Source organism: Anguilla rostrata, chromosome 2 (assembly GCF_018555375.3).
Source record: "Anguilla rostrata isolate EN2019 chromosome 2, ASM1855537v3, whole genome shotgun sequence".
Classification (NCBI taxonomy): Eukaryota; Metazoa; Chordata; class Actinopteri; order Anguilliformes; family Anguillidae; genus Anguilla; species Anguilla rostrata.
In genome coordinates, this window is record NC_057934.1 from 44,384,132 (window position 1) to 44,401,818 (window position 17,687).

The 17,687-nt window shown below is 40.1% G+C and overlaps 1 protein-coding gene across 2 annotated transcripts; it reads right to left on the reverse strand.

Annotated features, from left to right (window-relative positions):
- Positions 1-9,985: 9,985 nt before the first annotated feature.
- LOC135248166 (AN1-type zinc finger protein 2A-like) lies at positions 9,986-17,457 on the reverse strand. Of its 2 annotated transcripts, none has more exons than XM_064322482.1 (10): positions 17,219-17,457; positions 15,507-15,607; positions 14,072-14,166; positions 13,335-13,466; positions 13,057-13,208; positions 12,822-12,944; positions 12,110-12,206; positions 11,361-11,437; positions 10,747-10,881; positions 9,986-10,323 (listed from the first exon to the last, which is right to left on the reverse strand). In XM_064322482.1, the coding sequence occupies exons 2-9, from the start codon at positions 15,559-15,561 to the stop codon at positions 10,770-10,772; spliced, it is 843 nt and encodes a 280-aa protein (XP_064178552.1). In that variant the 5' UTR covers positions 15,562-15,607; positions 17,219-17,457; the 3' UTR covers positions 9,986-10,323; positions 10,747-10,769. The 2 variants fall into 2 exon arrangements, with proteins under 2 accessions (XP_064178552.1, XP_064178550.1); XM_064322480.1 differs by having other exon boundaries at positions 10,797-10,881; positions 17,219-17,454.
- Positions 17,458-17,687: the final 230 nt, after the last annotated feature.

The window sequence follows — 17,687 nt, forward strand, 5'->3', positions numbered from 1 at the left end:
GGTTTTACTCATCAAAAATGTTGTAAAAATTGTGACTAACTTAGTTTTCATGGCCATTGACTCCCATTCAAAATAGAAAAGTACTGCTTCAGTATTATGCTTAGTTCATGTTCATAAATCCAGCTGGTTGCCTCTCTTGTCATTGCCTTTTCTTGCTGGCATCACCAAGGTAAATGTTAAGACCCCAGGGATGTCTAGGGGTAAAATGGGATAAACATAAGATGAAAAACAAACACAAATTGAGTAAAATAATGGAAAGGGTGGGAATAAACAACAATAACCTGGTAAGCAATGATCAAGGCCCACTTTCTTTTAATACATTACAGGTGGTGTGTAGTGTATGTACGAGTTTTTAAATAAATAAAAAATTTACAGAACATTAAACAAATGTAAACAGGGGAAGGGAAGTTCAGCTGTGCCAAAGGAAAGAAAATAATTAAACCAATAAAAACAGACCAACTAGACTGACACTAGGTTTAGGAAAATTAACTAACACTGAAAAATGCTATATTATAAATTAATGCATGCATAATATGAATAATGTATACTAGATATGAAGAATATGCCTTTACTGCAATGGTCCATGCTGGACCTTCCTCCTGCACAAATAAGATTTACAAAGATTAGTTTCAGAAGAGGTGTATTCCCTTTTCATTCTGTTTTATTGTAATTGCCATGAAAACACAAGGCAATCTGTTTAATTTATACCAGTTGTGATCATAGTGACCAGCACATCAACTGAATTATTTCTTTCAATGAATTTTTAAAGCCAAGTGGAATGGAATAAGTGAAAGGCTCGTTCACTGGCCTTTATATTGATTTTGGCAGGCCAAAAGAAACAGGCCAGTTTTGTTGAGTGCTCAGTATTTGTTGGACATTTTCCCCATATCACAATTGAACTTCTATTTGTTCTCAGGAGTTTAATACATACAGTATAGTATGGTAATAGGAGCTGAGCCAAGCATGAATTAAGCAGAATCAAGAGAATAGCCTACAGAATGCTGTGCTGTTTCTCTGAGGAAGTTTGGTTATTAAGAATCATATTAATATACAGTGTTATGTGTATATAACTAAAATGCATGGTAGAAGCAAATGTCCCAAAATAAAGTTTGTCTGGGATGACAGAAAAATCTATTATCCTCAATGTGAAGGAAATAAATTGAATTTTAGCAACTCCCAAGAACGTTGAAATCCCAATAGTTTAGATCAAATAGTGACAAATAAAAGGTCACCAAAATTCATTGTCTTTTCAAACTTCCTTCAATATTAAAATACATTTTTCAGAAATGCAATGGTAATTTAACATGGACATTATGTGTAATAAGTGAAATATTGAATATAATGATAAATAGCCATTAATGTAATCTAAATGTGAAATACTTGAAAGGAATGAAAATGATTTGTACTGGATTTCTCATGGTGTATAACATCAATAATGTATTCTGTCAGTAAGAAACTACAGTAGCCTTGTGTCTTCTCAATACACATCAATATTTTTTCCATTAAAATGACAGATGGCTTTTGGAATCAAATGGCATAGGCTGACACATGGTAGAAGGAGACAAAAGACATTGAAGGGCTGATCATTCATGTCCAAAATGAGGAGCCCTGTATGACCCCCAGAGTCTTTTTTACAAGGTCTATGTAAGGATATAGCTGTAAGCCATGATTCTTGGATCCAAGCAGCCAGTGCTGTATTCCACTTTAATTCTACTATGTCCATGTAGCAAGAACAACATGAATTATTGATATGGCGGCGGACTCTAAAGCTCACCACGGCATAAGACGACCTTGCACAAGGGAAGACATGCAATACTGTCCAATGCTCTGGCAGTTACTCTGGGCACACAGGGGAAATCAATAATTCAGTGATTCGATTAACAAACGTATGCATTATGTAGGTATGAGTGCAACATACTGTTGAACAACCATACAAAATAACATAACAAAGTGATTCCCTAACTCGGTCCTGAGGGCCCATTTGTACATTGATTTTTGTTCCAACCATAATTGCAACTTCTGGATTCTACTGAGCTGTTATTTTTTTTAATTAGACACTCTTAATGTCTACTCAAGGATGATTAACCCTCTCAGGGCCATATTAGCTCAGAAATACAAGTAGTCACCAAAAATGTTGAAACACTTTGGTAAATAAGGGACACAAAGTATAACAAAAGGTGGTTCCTGAGTTAATTACACAATTAACATCCCAACACATTCAGGCTTGTGGGAAAAAATGCTTGGCAGGCCTGGTTTCCTGTAATGTTGCCTGTTTATTGTTACAAGAAAGAACTTAACTTTGAAAGTGGGATGGCTGTTGGGGCACATTTGGCGGGAGCTTCAGTGGTGAAGACAGCTCAGTATGTTGATGCTTCATGGGGAATCACGTCTGAGGTGAGGTCAGCATATAACTCTGAGGGAAAGACATCATCCACAAAGGGCAGCTGTGGAACCACATACGCCTGGACTCTGATATCTGTGCTCTAATTCAGGGTGCAGGGAAAATATGTGAGCGACTTGAAATTAATTGACTGCAATTTTAATCTAGGGCGTGAGCAGGCAATTTCATGGAGAATAGTCCATCAAGAACGTCACAGAGCAGGACACTATAGATAGGTTGCAATGCACAAACCACAAAGTACACATGTATGTTTGCGAGTGCAGTGGTGCAGAGAGCACAGGCGATGGACTGTACTGCCATACTGAGCAGTGGAAAAATCAACTATAATAACATCAATCATTCTTCACCACGTCCTCAACTGACCGGTCAGCGTACATTTGGTGCACACCTAAAGAGATGTACAGACCTCACGTGCTTGGTTCCAACAGGGGGTTCCGGCGGACTTGTAATGGTGCAACATGGTCGGGTGCACTAATTCACTTAGAAGGCAAGATCAATGCTAAGCACTGCTTAGTTATTCTGAGTGATAAACTTCATTCCATTTTTCAGCCTTTCTTTCCTGTGGAAGGAAAGGTGTGTCTTCCAGGATGAAAGTGCCCCTGTTCAACTCTAACCTGAGGCCCTATCTCTATTTTGCAGAGGAAATTTAATTCTATTCCAAGGATGAATCTCAAATATATGATTTTTTCAATTAAAAGTGATGAAAAATAATCTCAATATTAAAAATTACATTTAAAAAACAGTGAAATATGTCTGCAGTTATGATTAAAAAAATATTTTTTACTGAAAACATTATGCAAATCCAGCAGCTATGGTGTTTGCTCCTAATAGTGAAACATTCTTTTTGTCCAAATCAAGGGCTAACCTTTCTGCTAACAGAATCTTTCTTCAGAATCCTTAGTTACCTCCAAAGCACTACAACACATATCACTCCCATTTTAATTCAAGTAATACTTATTGTTTACATATTTCATTGTTTCGTATTATGTCTTCTGAAATATTACTTTTTTGCAATATATATTGTTATAGCTTCTGCTAGAGTTGCTGCTGCTACTAGCTACTGTAAATAAGATGACCTAACAAGTGCTCACTAGCAATAATGTCAGCCAATTGTAGGGAGAGTAAACAAACAGACAAAGGGTATCAAAAATGAAAATGTCACTGTTCTCCCTCACAGGGTACTGGCTCAGAAATAACAAGCTAAAGCAATGAATTTGAATAGACTAAACCAAGGTCTTTTCACAAATGGTAAATTCTTGACTTTTGTTCGGCTCCAGGTCTGGCTCTAACTCTGAAGTGCAATTTATAAAACCCTGAGCTGATAAAGCAATGCTACCCAAATGAATGTGCTTACATAACCATTAGGCCTGGCCCCAGATTCTCCTGATTCCCTCTCCCAGACTGACCCTGACAAATGTGTTGTTTGAAAAATTAATAATAAATAGTTACTTTGTTCATTAAAGCTAGTTTCTACATTACAGCCCACTGAAGAAAAGCAGGTTTATGTACAAGATGAAAGCATGTAGCATTAATGTAAAAGAAAAGTCCATTCATGAGAAAGTTTTAGTTCGCAAATATGTTGTTGCAAAGAAGATTATGTGAGGGAATAATGGAAAGAAGTAACAAATAGAAAAAAAACACTTTGTTACTTTCCTTTGACTGGCAGGTAATGTTCCACCTGTTCCCTCTAATGTCCATTTTATTTCCTCTTCCACACCATTAACGGGAAGAGGCGTAATGTCTGTTTTTATGAACACTGCTATGGAATGATGATAGAAGTTCAGGACAAGATGTAAGATCCAATTTTTAATTCTGTCCTCACAAACCACTGAGTAAATGCAGTGGACACCCAAGTGGTTTTCAGGGAAACAAAATAGAAAAAGATATGCTTGTTAATGCACTGATAAGGTAATGTATCTCAGTATAGGCTTCTGATCATGTACATATACTTCACCACAAATGTATACATATTTGTGCAGACTGTGTGGCATGAGCCAAGAAAGTTTAGTAAAACCTTTATTTCTTAAGAGAACCTCAGACATATATTCCAGGAATGCTGGTAATGCTGCTAGTCCACTTAAATAGGAGAGGTGAAACAGAGGCTGAGATGTAATTCATTTTCAAATGGGAGAAAGTGTAGAATATAAAGAACACGAACAAATGGAAGCCTTTTAGTTGTGCTTCAATACACATGGGCATCTTATTGGAGCTGAATTTCATGTCAGTGGTAGATTTATTATGAGCTTTCAAATTGAGTCATTAGCTACAGTTCCTTCTGGCAGAATATATTAGCAGTCAGCAGGGTCCAGGACGCAAACCAGGGAGTTGTTAGTTTTCACTGCAACTTGTTTTTAGTCATCTAAGATACTTGCATTATATGGATTTTAATATTTAAAGTTTTTTTTTTCTTCAGCGGAGATTCAGCGGGGGGATATTTCAGGGAGGCATTTCCATATTGTGAAATGCACGCTTTGAACATGAAAGCCCTGCTGGCATTACATGGAGTGTGTATAAAAACACAATGTTCACATCAAGGGGAAGCGAGCTCTCTGAGTTAGGTGTCTGTAGATGCAATCATATTCGCAGCTGGTTTGTCTCTATAATATTCTCTAGCCCAGGATTTCATCTGTAAACATTTCATTCAGGTGAACATATGTCTGGTGGTGTGGAGTGGTAAAGAGCATAATACAGGATACAGAGAGCAGGCATGAATGAGATGGCATTGCAAGCATAAAAATATTGTTTTATTAGTCGGCAGATCTGCAAAAATCTAATTAATTTAAGAATCTTTTCATTGCTTTTTTTCAAAGATTACCAATTCAAATATTAGGCAGAGAGGTATTCCCCTTATACAAAAGAGCCAGGCAGAGACCGTGAGATAGACTTGACAGCTATATTCATGCAGGAAGAGTACAGCACATTCCCACTAGAATGTTTGATACTGCACTGAAAATCAGCAAAGATGTACACATTTCTCCATGATCCTTCTCTCCCCCTCCCCTCCCCTCCTCCATGAAAAAAAGATAATGAAAAAGCAAGCATAGCAACTAAGAGAAAAGGTCACATGTACTATGCCTACCATACCAGGGAAGGAGCTCAGCCTTTATCCTAATTTGCAACGCTTGTGAGATTGTAGCATAGCAATTAAATAAAAAAGGGCTATCCATGTTTTCTCAAACAGCTCCACCCAAAATGAATCTTTTCAAGCTATTGGTAAAACATGATCGGAGGTTGCACATTTTCCAGTTTACAAGGACCAGCCATTTTGTGCAAGAAGTAAAAAAGCCACCACATTTTGTATTTCAGTCGATCAAACAGAAGCCTCGTGACCCACTTGAAAGAGAACAGTAATAGCGTTTGGGGTCTAGAGCCATATTATAAATGTCACTGAAGGACTTTAAAGGTGGAGATTCTGGATTTAAATTGCAGCAGCCAACGATTAGGGAGGGAGACGATGAATGGAGGTGATACACAGAATGATGATGAATGTACTTGCTGAAGACCTGCAACCCAGTGCAATCCATTTTACTGCATGAAAAGGATTATAGGGGATTTGTGGGAAAAATATACGAATAAGAGAATGAAGATGTGACTGACTGCACTCCATTCTGCTCTCCATTTCTGCCAAAACAGCAATTTCCTCACCGATGGTCCCCATGAGCCAGACATTAATTTAAAATAAAGGAAGAAAATGTGAAGGGGAAAATATCCCACATTTTTGAGCCATACCTATGTTGATCCATATTATTTTTTTATTTTTATTTTTTTAATTTTTGAAAAGAAGCATTCATATTTATTAAATTTATTCTAAAAGTATTAAAATGTCTTAAATCCACCCTAATTTGGAATGTCCAATTATCTGTAACTGCAGCAGCTTTCAAACATGTGGTGTCACCTGATGCTTCTTTTCACTCTGCAGACCACAGATAAAACTCATCCATAGCAGAGTCGGATTTAATCTGCAGTCCATGGCTACCTGATTGACCAGCGGGGTGGCTGCATAGCAATGAAACACAGACTCTGACCAACTGAATACCCTGACCGATGCAATTCAATTGCACATTGCGCTATGGGGCTACATGCCACTGTTAGCACTGGACCAGTCCAGATTCAGTCCAAGACTGTGGGGCTCATCCATGCATGACACAGCATAGCACCTTAACCAGATCGTGACAGTGCTAAGCACGTGAGGTACCACGTCTACTCATGAAAGAGCTCTGTGAAAAATGTAAGCATTTTAAAAGTGATGAGAACACTAACATTCCTCTAAAATAAGATATACTGTATATTCTCAGTGAGATTCAAAATCATAGACAACTCAAGCTATAACCTTGATTCAGCTATTAAAACACGTATGTTACATCAGCTCGTTACTAGGAATGGTGTTACAAATAAAGAGCATTGTGTGCTTATTGACTGATCTGGTTTCAGAGAATGTACGGGATGTAAACATCCATTTCCTTCCTGCCTCATCGCTTGCAAGTGAAAACAGAAAAGTTCAAGTGAACAGAATCATGTTTCTTAGCTAGCCAATACAAACAAGCTCTTTGAGCATTCTACAAAACAAAATATGGTTCAACACACAGATTGGAGTTTCAGTGCTGTACTTTGATTGGAATCGAGTTCTATAGTCAGATATTCATTTGAAAATCTGAAAGTGTTAATAAAAAAAAACAAATGGGCAAGCATTAATTAAGGGATCACTAAATAAATGAAGAAATAAATAAATAAATACTAGGCCTAGCCTAGACTAAGGAAATAAAGACCACTAACATTTTTAAAGTGTCAACTATCATAGTGCTTATGACAAAGACATATATTTTCAGAAGAATGAACTCAATCTCATTAAATGATACCTCATTTTGTAGCTGTGATTCTGTACTTTACCATGCGATAAAAAAGAAAAGAAAAACGGAAACATGTATTTAAAGTATGTATTCAGTCACATATTGTCAGCCACTGGCACACAATGAAAAAGAACTTGAACATCGTAGGCACAGTTCAATAAACGAAGTGCATCAATAAGTGAATGACAATAAATTAAGTGCATCAATAAGTGAATGACATCAATAACTAAAATAAGTGAATCATCTCAGTTGTTTCTTGTCAACGCAAGATGACTAGCTAAATACTGTAATCACTAAATAAACATTACAGCCTGTCTTTATATCAAAATCACAGGCAAATAGTGTGAAACTGAATAATATCTTGCAACATAAAACATTCCATTGAGGTCTAGGGACAGTGGTTTTGAAGCTACTTTGACAAACCAGAAGACATTAGTGCTTGGGGCTCTGTTCTCAGACAGTGGATGAGTGATGCAAGCACTGAACCACTTGTTTATTGTACATGATGCTCTGACACGGGGCTGGAGGCAGTTTCTAGCCTGGCCACAGCTGTTGTTTACGCTGAATAATGCTTCAAAACCCCTTCACTGATAATGTTCTCAGACAAGGAGCAAATGAAAAAAACAAAAAAATGCCACTCCAAAAGATATCTACTCACGTCTGAGTGTATACGCATCCTTGATCACATGCTTAACTCACAGTCCAACCAGATTATGTCTTTATAGCAATTATGGCTTTATAGCCAATACTTTGCATTTGTGAACACGCGCAAATCAAATCAAATAGCCACATTAGTCCATGAGTCTTCAGTATTTATACTAATAAATGTCATTATATAGCACCTTTCATACACTAAAAAAGCGCAAAGCACATTACAGAGAAAATAAAACAAAGGTAAAATAAGAAAACAGCAAGACACAGAAGACTGTAGGGTTAGAGATCTAATAAAAATAGTAAACTGTGAAACCCAATCAAACATTTATAAAACTACAATCGCAACAGAAAGCTAGTAATAATGAAGAACCAGACCAGTCTGTTTACAAGCTAATCCATTGTCCTCTTCCAACCAGTACTATTTGGACATGTTCCCACCTCCATACTGCGCAGTGGGAAGCTAATAAGGGCTAGTTCCAGAGAACAATTAGTTATAACACTCTATGGTCTATTTTCTGTTGCACATTTTCTAATTCCAAGGGTAAAATGGCTACATTGTTGTGAAATTCTCCTTACACTGCAAGCAAACAGGTGAGTGTGGGATGTTCAAATTGAAGTAGAAATTCTATTTCTAATCCCACAGTATATAATATTGGTTTATCCAGTTTTCCTGAAAATTAGCAGATATCACTGACCTGTTCAGATGATCTGTTGTACTTGAATGTTTTATGAACAGAGATGTCAAAAATACTTTTTTTTTGTAAAAAAAAAAGGAAACCTGTAATTACAATATGGTTTCAGTTCAGTCCGCCTGTCAACTGAGAATGTTTTTATGTTGAAAATGTAGGCGTTAGGTTTCCTGAACCAAAAAAGGAGCTATTGTTGAATGTACTAATTATGATACAAAAATGCCTATTGCTGCATATAAAGCAAATGTGCCTCAAATGTTAATAAGATGCAAATATATTTTTACTGTTACAAAAAATGTTACTAGCGAGCTAGAGAAGTGTGTGTTGCGGCAACACTGAGCAATGCCAAGTAATGTCATCAAATTCATATTTCAAGTATGAAACTGCTACAAAACTGTATTTGTTTTAGTTCATATTAAAACAGTGACAAATAATCACTCCCATTCTCAGCCCCTTTTCAAACAACCATGAAAAGTGCCGCATTGTGTCATTCACTGGTGTGTTGGAAAAGCACATTTTACACACCTACATTGTACAGCTGACATGAACAACCCAAATTGTGGTATAAGTCTGCCACCTAGTGCACTGCTTTTGTTAAGGCAGTCCATGATAATCGGAGCCCCCACAAGGGACAATAGTCCCTTCAAAGAGAGAGACAGGATTGGACATGACCTTGGAGGTAATATTGAAACACAAGAACCTGTAGCAAAAAGACTTTGCAGACACTGTTTGGCTTTGAATAAGTGTTTACAAATGGAGTAACCTTATCTTGTACAAACAGTAACTTGATAGACAGCTCTGCAAACTAGACAAACTAATCTAGCACAGAAATCTCTGACAGACCAAAAACAGCATACTCTTTGTAAGAGATCTCCCATCTCCTAGGCTCCCTATTGTTATGGAGAAAATCAATATAATGCTACAAGCTTCAAGTAACTTTAAATTCATAATTCAGATTTTTGCTAACCTTCCAGCAAAAGTCAAGTACAACTAGTATAAAAGTGCACAGTGGGGTTGAAGTACAAATGTTGCCTGCTCACAATGTATTCCGTATCGTACAACCTCTGGAATTAATGATTCCTTATCAACTTCATTCTTATGGCCATCTAAACACACCCCCCACCAAGTATGTGATTTCAGTGGATATTTCAGAATTGTCCATTTTTATGAATGATAGCACAATACAATCAAATATAAACTATTTATAAACCAAGTTAAATGAAGAGCAATTCATTTCTACTCCAGACGCATCTGAAAGTATTTACCCTGAACCAAATTTCTATAACGAATTTTAAAAATAAATCAAAATACCTCTGTCTACCATGGACTGGGCCCTCGAATAATTATTAACAAAAATAATGGCAATAGTAAATACAACATAACACACAAGTGCATCAGAATGTTTAAAATAATTTATTCAATAGCTCAGTTTAAAGGTTCGATTAAGAAGACCAGAATATATAAAGTATTTACAAAGATCCATCAATAGAAATCACATGATGCATATCCGTAGGAAGTGTTTTTTTTCGAAGACAAATCAGCAAGTAGAGCGGAGGCTCTTTGGCTTGATCATTTGGTTAGATGAATGTGGCTCAGTAACCCAGGATCCCTGATGAGAAGCACATTCCCAGGCTGTCCACGCGCAGATGGCGGATCTGTGGTCCCACGTCGAGGCCCTCGGGAGGGTGCAGCGCTACGACATGCTGCAGTTCGACTGTCTGGAATCCCTGCCCTGTGTGAGTGAAGAGGAGAGCGTTATTGACTAAACACAAACTCGAGAGGCAATACAAACAGGACATTTACACCACGCGCTGTACAAAAAACCTGCAGTGACAGCACAAGTGCGATTCCACAGGAATCCAAATATTCTCAGTACCCTTTACTATATATTGATAAATCCTGACTGTGGTAATGTAACCCACTTTGAAATAAATGGGATGAAGACAGGAAAAAACACAACTATAAATTGCTCTGCTTGTCTTTTGATCTATTGAAATCTTACACATCAATTTAATATGACCAATCAAAAACGGTGAGGAGCAGACAATGAGTCCTATTACAATGTGTAGTATTCTATTGTGAATATAGCATTGTGTTGAATATAAATGACTAAAGAAGAAGAGCAGAGAGCATGAACAGAGCCCATGTACAGTACCTCGGTCAGGTCTTGTTAGCATGCTACTGACTGGTAAGTGTGCCGGGTACCTGCTGTCTCTGCTGCTGGCGTCTGAACTCTTCCTCACTGGCAGCGAGGGCCTGGGCCAGAGCCAGATCCTCCTGCTCCTGCGGACTGAGAGAATGGAGTCAGAAAGGTGGGCATGCGCAGACGCACACATCCGCGCATACACACTCATAAACACAGTGAAGTACACCCGCTGCATACACACTCAAAAACACTAAAGTACACCTGCTACGTATAAAATGTTTGTGTGCATGTCGGTGAGTATGTACCCACTGACCCGACACGAAAGTTCATACACACTCAAAAACACGGTGAAGTGCACCCGTTACATCTAAAATGTAAATACAAAAGGACTGCATCCTACTCCCCGTTATATTAATCAACAAAAAGCCACATCTTTCATTGCATCTCTGTCCCACACACACGCACGCACGCACAATGCAGAAAACGTACTGTGGCTGTTTGTTGGGCTACACAAATTAGCCGTGCTAAGAGCGCTCCCGCAGCGGAAGGCCCCTGCACGCGGCGGCAGGACTAAAGGGGCTGAGGCGGGGTTAATGGGCCTTTACGAGGGGCTGACTGCTTACCTCAGCGCGGGCTGGGCGCCGCGGGCCGACTCTGCCAGGGACATCTCCAGAGCTCTCTGCAGGGCCTGCTCCTCGCTCTGCGCAGACAACAAGCAGCGTGCTGAGCACAGCGTTCTGAGCACGGCGCTCTGAGCACGGCGCCGGACCGCCTCTCAGCACTCTCAGCCTTTCCTCAACACCGCACTTAACCCGGAGCCGATTCGTTCAGTTCAACCCTGGACTTCCTGCAGGGTGCCGTCTAGTCAAGACTCAGCTCGGCTAACGCATTCTACACATCGCTGTCTTTATCGAACGGGTCTGGCCCTCCAGGTTTACAGGTCAGTGATTTACGATTGGAGGGTGGTTCAGCGCTAAGTAAGCCTGCTGTAGTAGTGGCTATCCACTCTATATGCACACTGCAAATAAAAAGTAACACGGAAAATAAAGTCATATTAAATGACCCTACAATATGACAGAATGCAAAGTTGCATGGCTGTACGTGAGATGTATGGCTGAACATCTCTGGCAGTAGAATATTCCTCTTGTACACAGTAATGGGCCATTTCAGGGTATACGATATGTCCATATGTTTATGGCATTTTCAAATATTCAAACCTGGGATAAAGAGCATGATTAGATTCAGCTGAAACAATGACATACACAAGCGTGTTAGTAAACAATATAACTAACTTTAGACATGAGTAGAAGGCTTTTTCCTTCTAGAAGGTGTTTGTTGGGCTGGGTGGCATGTGTCTTTGTGAGGAGCATACCATGCCGGCCTGTAAAGAAGCGGACTGTGGGATGACCCTGGGTGCCGGGGAGGCTGCTGGGGCGTGGGCCATGGCGGCTGCTGGGCTCCTCTGGGCACTGGAGAGGGAGGGAGGAGGGAGGAGGGAGGAGGAAGACACAAGCTCCCCGTGAGCACCGTTTCCACACACGTTCCCCTGCTTCAACTTTACAGCACATCGATCTCTTCCCGGTCGATCAATCATCACTGACCAGATCCAGTCATTTAATAGCGGGTTTCATTTCCAGCCATGGGCCGTCAAAGCTAATCACGAGAGGTCTAGGAATGCAGATGAGCGTACAATGAAGTACTGCTAGCACACTTGTGCTGGGTCAACAGGTGAGACCAAAGCTGAGAAGTTTTAAGCATCATTAAAATGTCTAATAATGAAGCAGGGCCCGACGACTACAAGGTGGTGTATTTTATTTTTATTTTTTTTTAACGGCCCACAAGGCCACTATCTTTCCTGTTAATGGCCCAAGGCTTCGTACGACCAATAAATAAAAACGTAAATATGGATTTAGTGGCACACCGGCGATGCGTGATTTACTGGCCCGTATGTAAAATAAATCACGCCGGGCCGCTCGGCAGGCCTTATCGCCGAGCCGTGCCGAGACGGTGAAATAAAAGGCCTTCCCGTTTCGGGGTCCGGACGCAGGTTTTAGCCGCGGGGCCTCACCGCGGCGGTTCCTCACCTGGCCTGCTGGGGCCTGCCGTTCCCGCTCAGGCCGTTGGGGACGGACCTGGACGCGCCCCGAGTGGCGGAGAGCCCCGCGCCGCAGGAGGAGCCCCCCTGGGACCTCATTAGAGCAGCGTGTCTGGAACGAAAGACCCCGCCACAGTCAGAACGCTGGCCGCCGCTCTGAGGGCTGCTGTGAGATGGAGGCAGCATTAAAGAGGCGTCGGAGCGCGCCAGATAGCTCCACTCACCCGGGTTTGGAGACGGGACGGCCGGCCGCCGCGCAGTCGTGGTCTAAAGGGTGCCGGTGTTTCAGACAGTAATTCAAATGGCACTGGTCGCAGGCCACGCGGATCATTTCTTTCTGCTTGCAACCTCCCTTAGAGCACTTGTTGGTAAAGATCTAGAGACAAGACATGGGACAGCTCTTAGCTCTTAGCTCTTAACGCTACAGCGTGAAGACAAAAATGACCTCAGGCTGGGTTTAAGCGGTAAAATGCAGCTCAGGTAAAAGTAGGACAAGGCGTACCTTCCGCTTCCTCTGCGCGGGGTCGGATTTGCAGTCCCGGTCTATATGCTCCCCGACTTTAAAGTCTGGCATTTCCCCCCTCTTAATGGGGATAGGGGTATTGCAGAGGGGACACACTGGAACCTGCACATCCTGCGGAAATACACAATCACCTCACACTAACTCAGCAAAAAGGCAGTAAATCCTGCATACACTAAGCATTTACATCCATCTGGAGGAGACATATCTCTCACACACAAGAGACAATGAGACCCAGAAGAAATCTGGCCTACTATTGGTGGGATGAGGCCAATTGTGTCATGCTATTGTGCATGAAGTCATAACCCAGGCAATGACTAACTTCAGATGCATTACATTACATTACATTAACTGAGCAGATGTTCTTATCCAGAGCAACTTACAGTACAGGGAAAAACAGGGGTGTATTCACCTGACTAATATAAGGAAGACCTGGCTAATAACTAGATATTAAGATTGCTTAGCCTATGTTTGTAGGCTAAGCCACTTTGCAGACATAAGTCAATTTGATGCAACGGTCTCTGCTGTCACAGGCATCTTTGTCCCACACCTGCAATTTCCTCAGCGCTCAGCGCTCACCCCTAGCCTGTGCTTGTGTTGAGAACTGTCCCCAACTGAGCCGCTCAGAAGCCCTTTATATATTTTCAAATATTTTAAGCACTTTCAGTATGCTCACTTGTTGCTTTAGATCTACAAACAGGAAGTTCCAAAAAATTTACCTTTTTATAAGCTGAAGTACACTTGTGGTTATCATAAGTAATGTGGTCTTTGCAGAAAATTTCTTCGCAGGCATCACATTTCATGGGGAGAAAATCTGTCAGAGATTAAAACAAAATAATAATAATCATTTTTCAAAATTTACAATGAGGAATAGTGGTGACAACCATGTAAAAGTATATAGTGTATTATATTATGTAGTCTCACCTAGTACAATTCGAACAGGATTATTTTATGATATTGCGATTATCTGACTCCAAAGTAATGTTTAAACCTTTACTCTGATCCAACAGATATGCATAGATGGAAGAGACTGCTTTCCGCCAGTAGTGTGGCTCTATATGGATCACAATCTATCTTGGCAGACGTGGACGTGCCTCTGGCTTGTGTAGCCTGAATAGATACAACTGTGTATCTTGATATGACACTAGTGTATAGGCGAGTGACTGCAGGGTGCAGATATCCTGAGTGTTTGTTCGGACCTTAAAACTGCTAGGTATGCGGCTGTAAGAGTCAAAGAGGAATGCCAGGTCAAAATGAATGCAGTTTATTAGACAGCATGTTCAATAATGGCAATGTGCAATGGCTCAAAATGCGTGCGTAGTTGAATGGCTATACGCATATGATGTTGACGAGTCTCCCTGAACCACTGCACTTTTCCCTTACACACCAAAGGAAAAAAAACCTACATCATTAAATCAAGACACAATTATAACAAAACAGTACATTAACAATCCTGATTGTACTACCTCTTTTTAAGCCTATCACACCGGGTTAACATTTGTAGCGGAGACACCAACTTGATCTCCACGGCATCGGCTTCTCAACAATACCAAACACGATTACACTGTATCATGGAGAATCTATGGTTTACATAATGCTGATCCAGTAGAAGGTTTTGCAACTAAGCACTGTCTCTTTATTACACCCTGCTGACTCTCAGTCAGCGCAGTAAACACAGTGTTTCCCATTGGGCGTCTAATAAGGGGCACACTTCTGTAAACTGCATTACATTGCCATTACACTACATATCTTGGATGTTCAGATAAAATAGACCTTGTTTGTTTACACACAATTGATAATTTTCTGATCATTGTAATTATCAATTATTATATCCACACTGAGCTAAGTAATTACTTGCCCTATACAAATCTATGTTATAAAATTATAATTTAGACAGTTACACTTGTGCTTAACAAAACTGCATTGCTGGAAAAGTGGAGCATGTTAACCATTTAATTGAGGTGGGAGTCCTCAGCAAAAAAAGTTTGTAATTTTAAGAAGCCTTTGGGTTCTATGAACATATACCATACTTTGTTAAATAAATAAATACATACATATATAGTAAGTCAACTGAAAACTCAGTCCTATTTTGCAGTGATGAAATCAAACTGACAAAAAAATCAAAGAAAAACACACACTGCATGCACTGCTTACCCAAACGCTTGCATGACTTGTCTGAACAGTGCTCTCCCAGGTCTGGAAACTCCATGGCACTGAGGTGGCAAACACCAGTTATATAATGCTGCTTTAAAGTTCTGGAAGAGTATGAAAGCAATTGTCAGAAAACATGGTTGTTAGCTAAACACAGCAGCGATGAGAATGAATCTGACTTATAGGATATTCTTGGTTACAGCTACTTTGAGCTATGGCACCACTCTTCTCTAGTGGACATATATTTATGGATCAATATTTGTTTTTATATTGGGAGTCTACAAAAGGGACACACTTCCATATGTGTGTGTGTGTGTGTGTGTGTGTGTGTGTGTGTGTATATATATATATATATACGTTTAAAATACCCTTAATTTCACCTCCATTCAATAATAGTGCATGTGCCATAATTAGAGAGACTGGAGGACAACTCCAACATTTCCGGCACAATATCAGAAGCCATTACGTAATTAGTGTGACGTCGCGTTGCATCACTCTCTCCCAGAAATGCAGAATCACGCTAATTAAGCAAACTACCTTAGTAATGATTTTCACTTTAAAATCAAAATAAATGATCGCCAACTACTTACCTAGTAATAAGCTGGCCAAGTTAGCTAACGATATAAACAGCACCCCAAAAACATTTGCATGACTCGACATATCTAGCTAGTGTAAACATCACAACAGGCGCCAAGCATGATAGGCGCTAGTCTAGAGAACAAACACTAGCAATGCAATTGTGTCAAAAAGGTTTAACTGTGGGCAAAGTTAATTATTTAGTCAAATTTAAGAAGTAAACCTGAGTCAAGCTAGTAAGTGTGCAACGTTTATGCTCTGGGCCTGTATCACGAAGCATGATTACCGAGTAAGCTGGATAATTGCACGGAGTAAAACCTAGGACCAATTCATATTGGTCCTGGGAGTAAAACCAGCTTTTTACTTCACACCAGATTTTTTGGAAACTTCATGTTCCAGACTTGGGAAGGTTCCGACTTTTATTCGGTATAGTCTAGTTATCTAGCTAACCCTTAGCAACTGAGGCTAGCGCTGGGCGACCTCTGACATATTTGCCGGCAAAGAAAAAAATCGCGTGAGTACTGAAAAAAATAATCACCGGAGGATAACAAGGACATTTTTTGTACATAACTAGGTACAAGGTGTTACCGATATTTTATATGCAGTCAGTTGCAAATCTGTTTACGTTTTCCTGTCTGTCGAACGAACTTGGTCGATAATAGGTGCTCTCACTCGAGTCTATAACTAAAAGTTCGAGCTAGATTAATTACTTTGCTAGAAATTTTATAATCTCACTACACTAACGTTGACAGTCTTTCTAGAAGCAACGTTGATAACCGTCAGATAACAGATTCTGTATGCCAAACGGGTCTACAATATGTGTTAGGGAATGATAATGAACTGACGTCAGCTAAATTATCGCTATTCACCCCAAGTTAGCAGTCGCCTGAATTCCATCTACTCCGCTGGACTAGCTAGCTGAACTCCAGTAATTACCCGATACGAAAGTTTCAGTTAGCTAACGAGGTTACCTTGCCAGTTAAAGAAAGAGTAAAAGCTACCCAAGTTAACGTTGCATGTTGTATTAAGTAGACCAGACGCAGTAAGAAATACCACCAGTGCTGTTTTTGCTAATGTTAGGCAGCTATAGATGCGCGAGTAAATTCAAAAATAACACACATTGTTTTCAGTGTACTTACCAACGGGGTCGTTAGTTAGGCACTCGATACAGCCAGATTACAAAAGACTCTTCTGTTGTGTGAGCCAAAGTAATCAACGAATCCACTAGACTATGCAGACTTCTTACTATATAGCTAGCAAGAACAATGATCAACAAACTAGCTGTCACCAAATGTTTCCTTCTCTAGCTTGCTTGCTAGCTGTTATCTAGCTGTGTAATAATAGAATCGCGTCACTGGGCCCTCCTACAAAGCGCACCCTGATGACTCACACTAAAGACGGTGGAAGATATAAGATATACAAGCCGATGCATTTTCTGTCCGCACGAACTGCAGCATGCAGGGGAAGTCGGCGCTAGCTCCTTGCTCGTTTGCTTTCCATTTATCTCTAAAGATCATTGTTTCGCATAAATATGTATGATATTCATGTTAAGATTGCTCGATCTCAGCACATCAATTTCTCCGATAGACTACAGCCTGTCGAAAGACG

Coding starts and splice junctions, on each gene's coding strand:
- LOC135248166 (XM_064322480.1), bottom strand. CDS start 15,561: ATGGAGTTTCCAGACCTGGGAGAGCACTGTTCAGACAAGTCATGCAAG. Junction 13,467..14,071: donor GTACTTCAGCTTATAAAAAG/GTAAATTTTTTG, acceptor GTATTTCCGCAG/GATGTGCAGGTTCCAGTGTG. Junction 12,945..13,056: donor CGTCCCGTCTCCAAACCCGG/GTGAGTGGAGCT, acceptor CTTTCGTTCCAG/ACACGCTGCTCTAATGAGGT.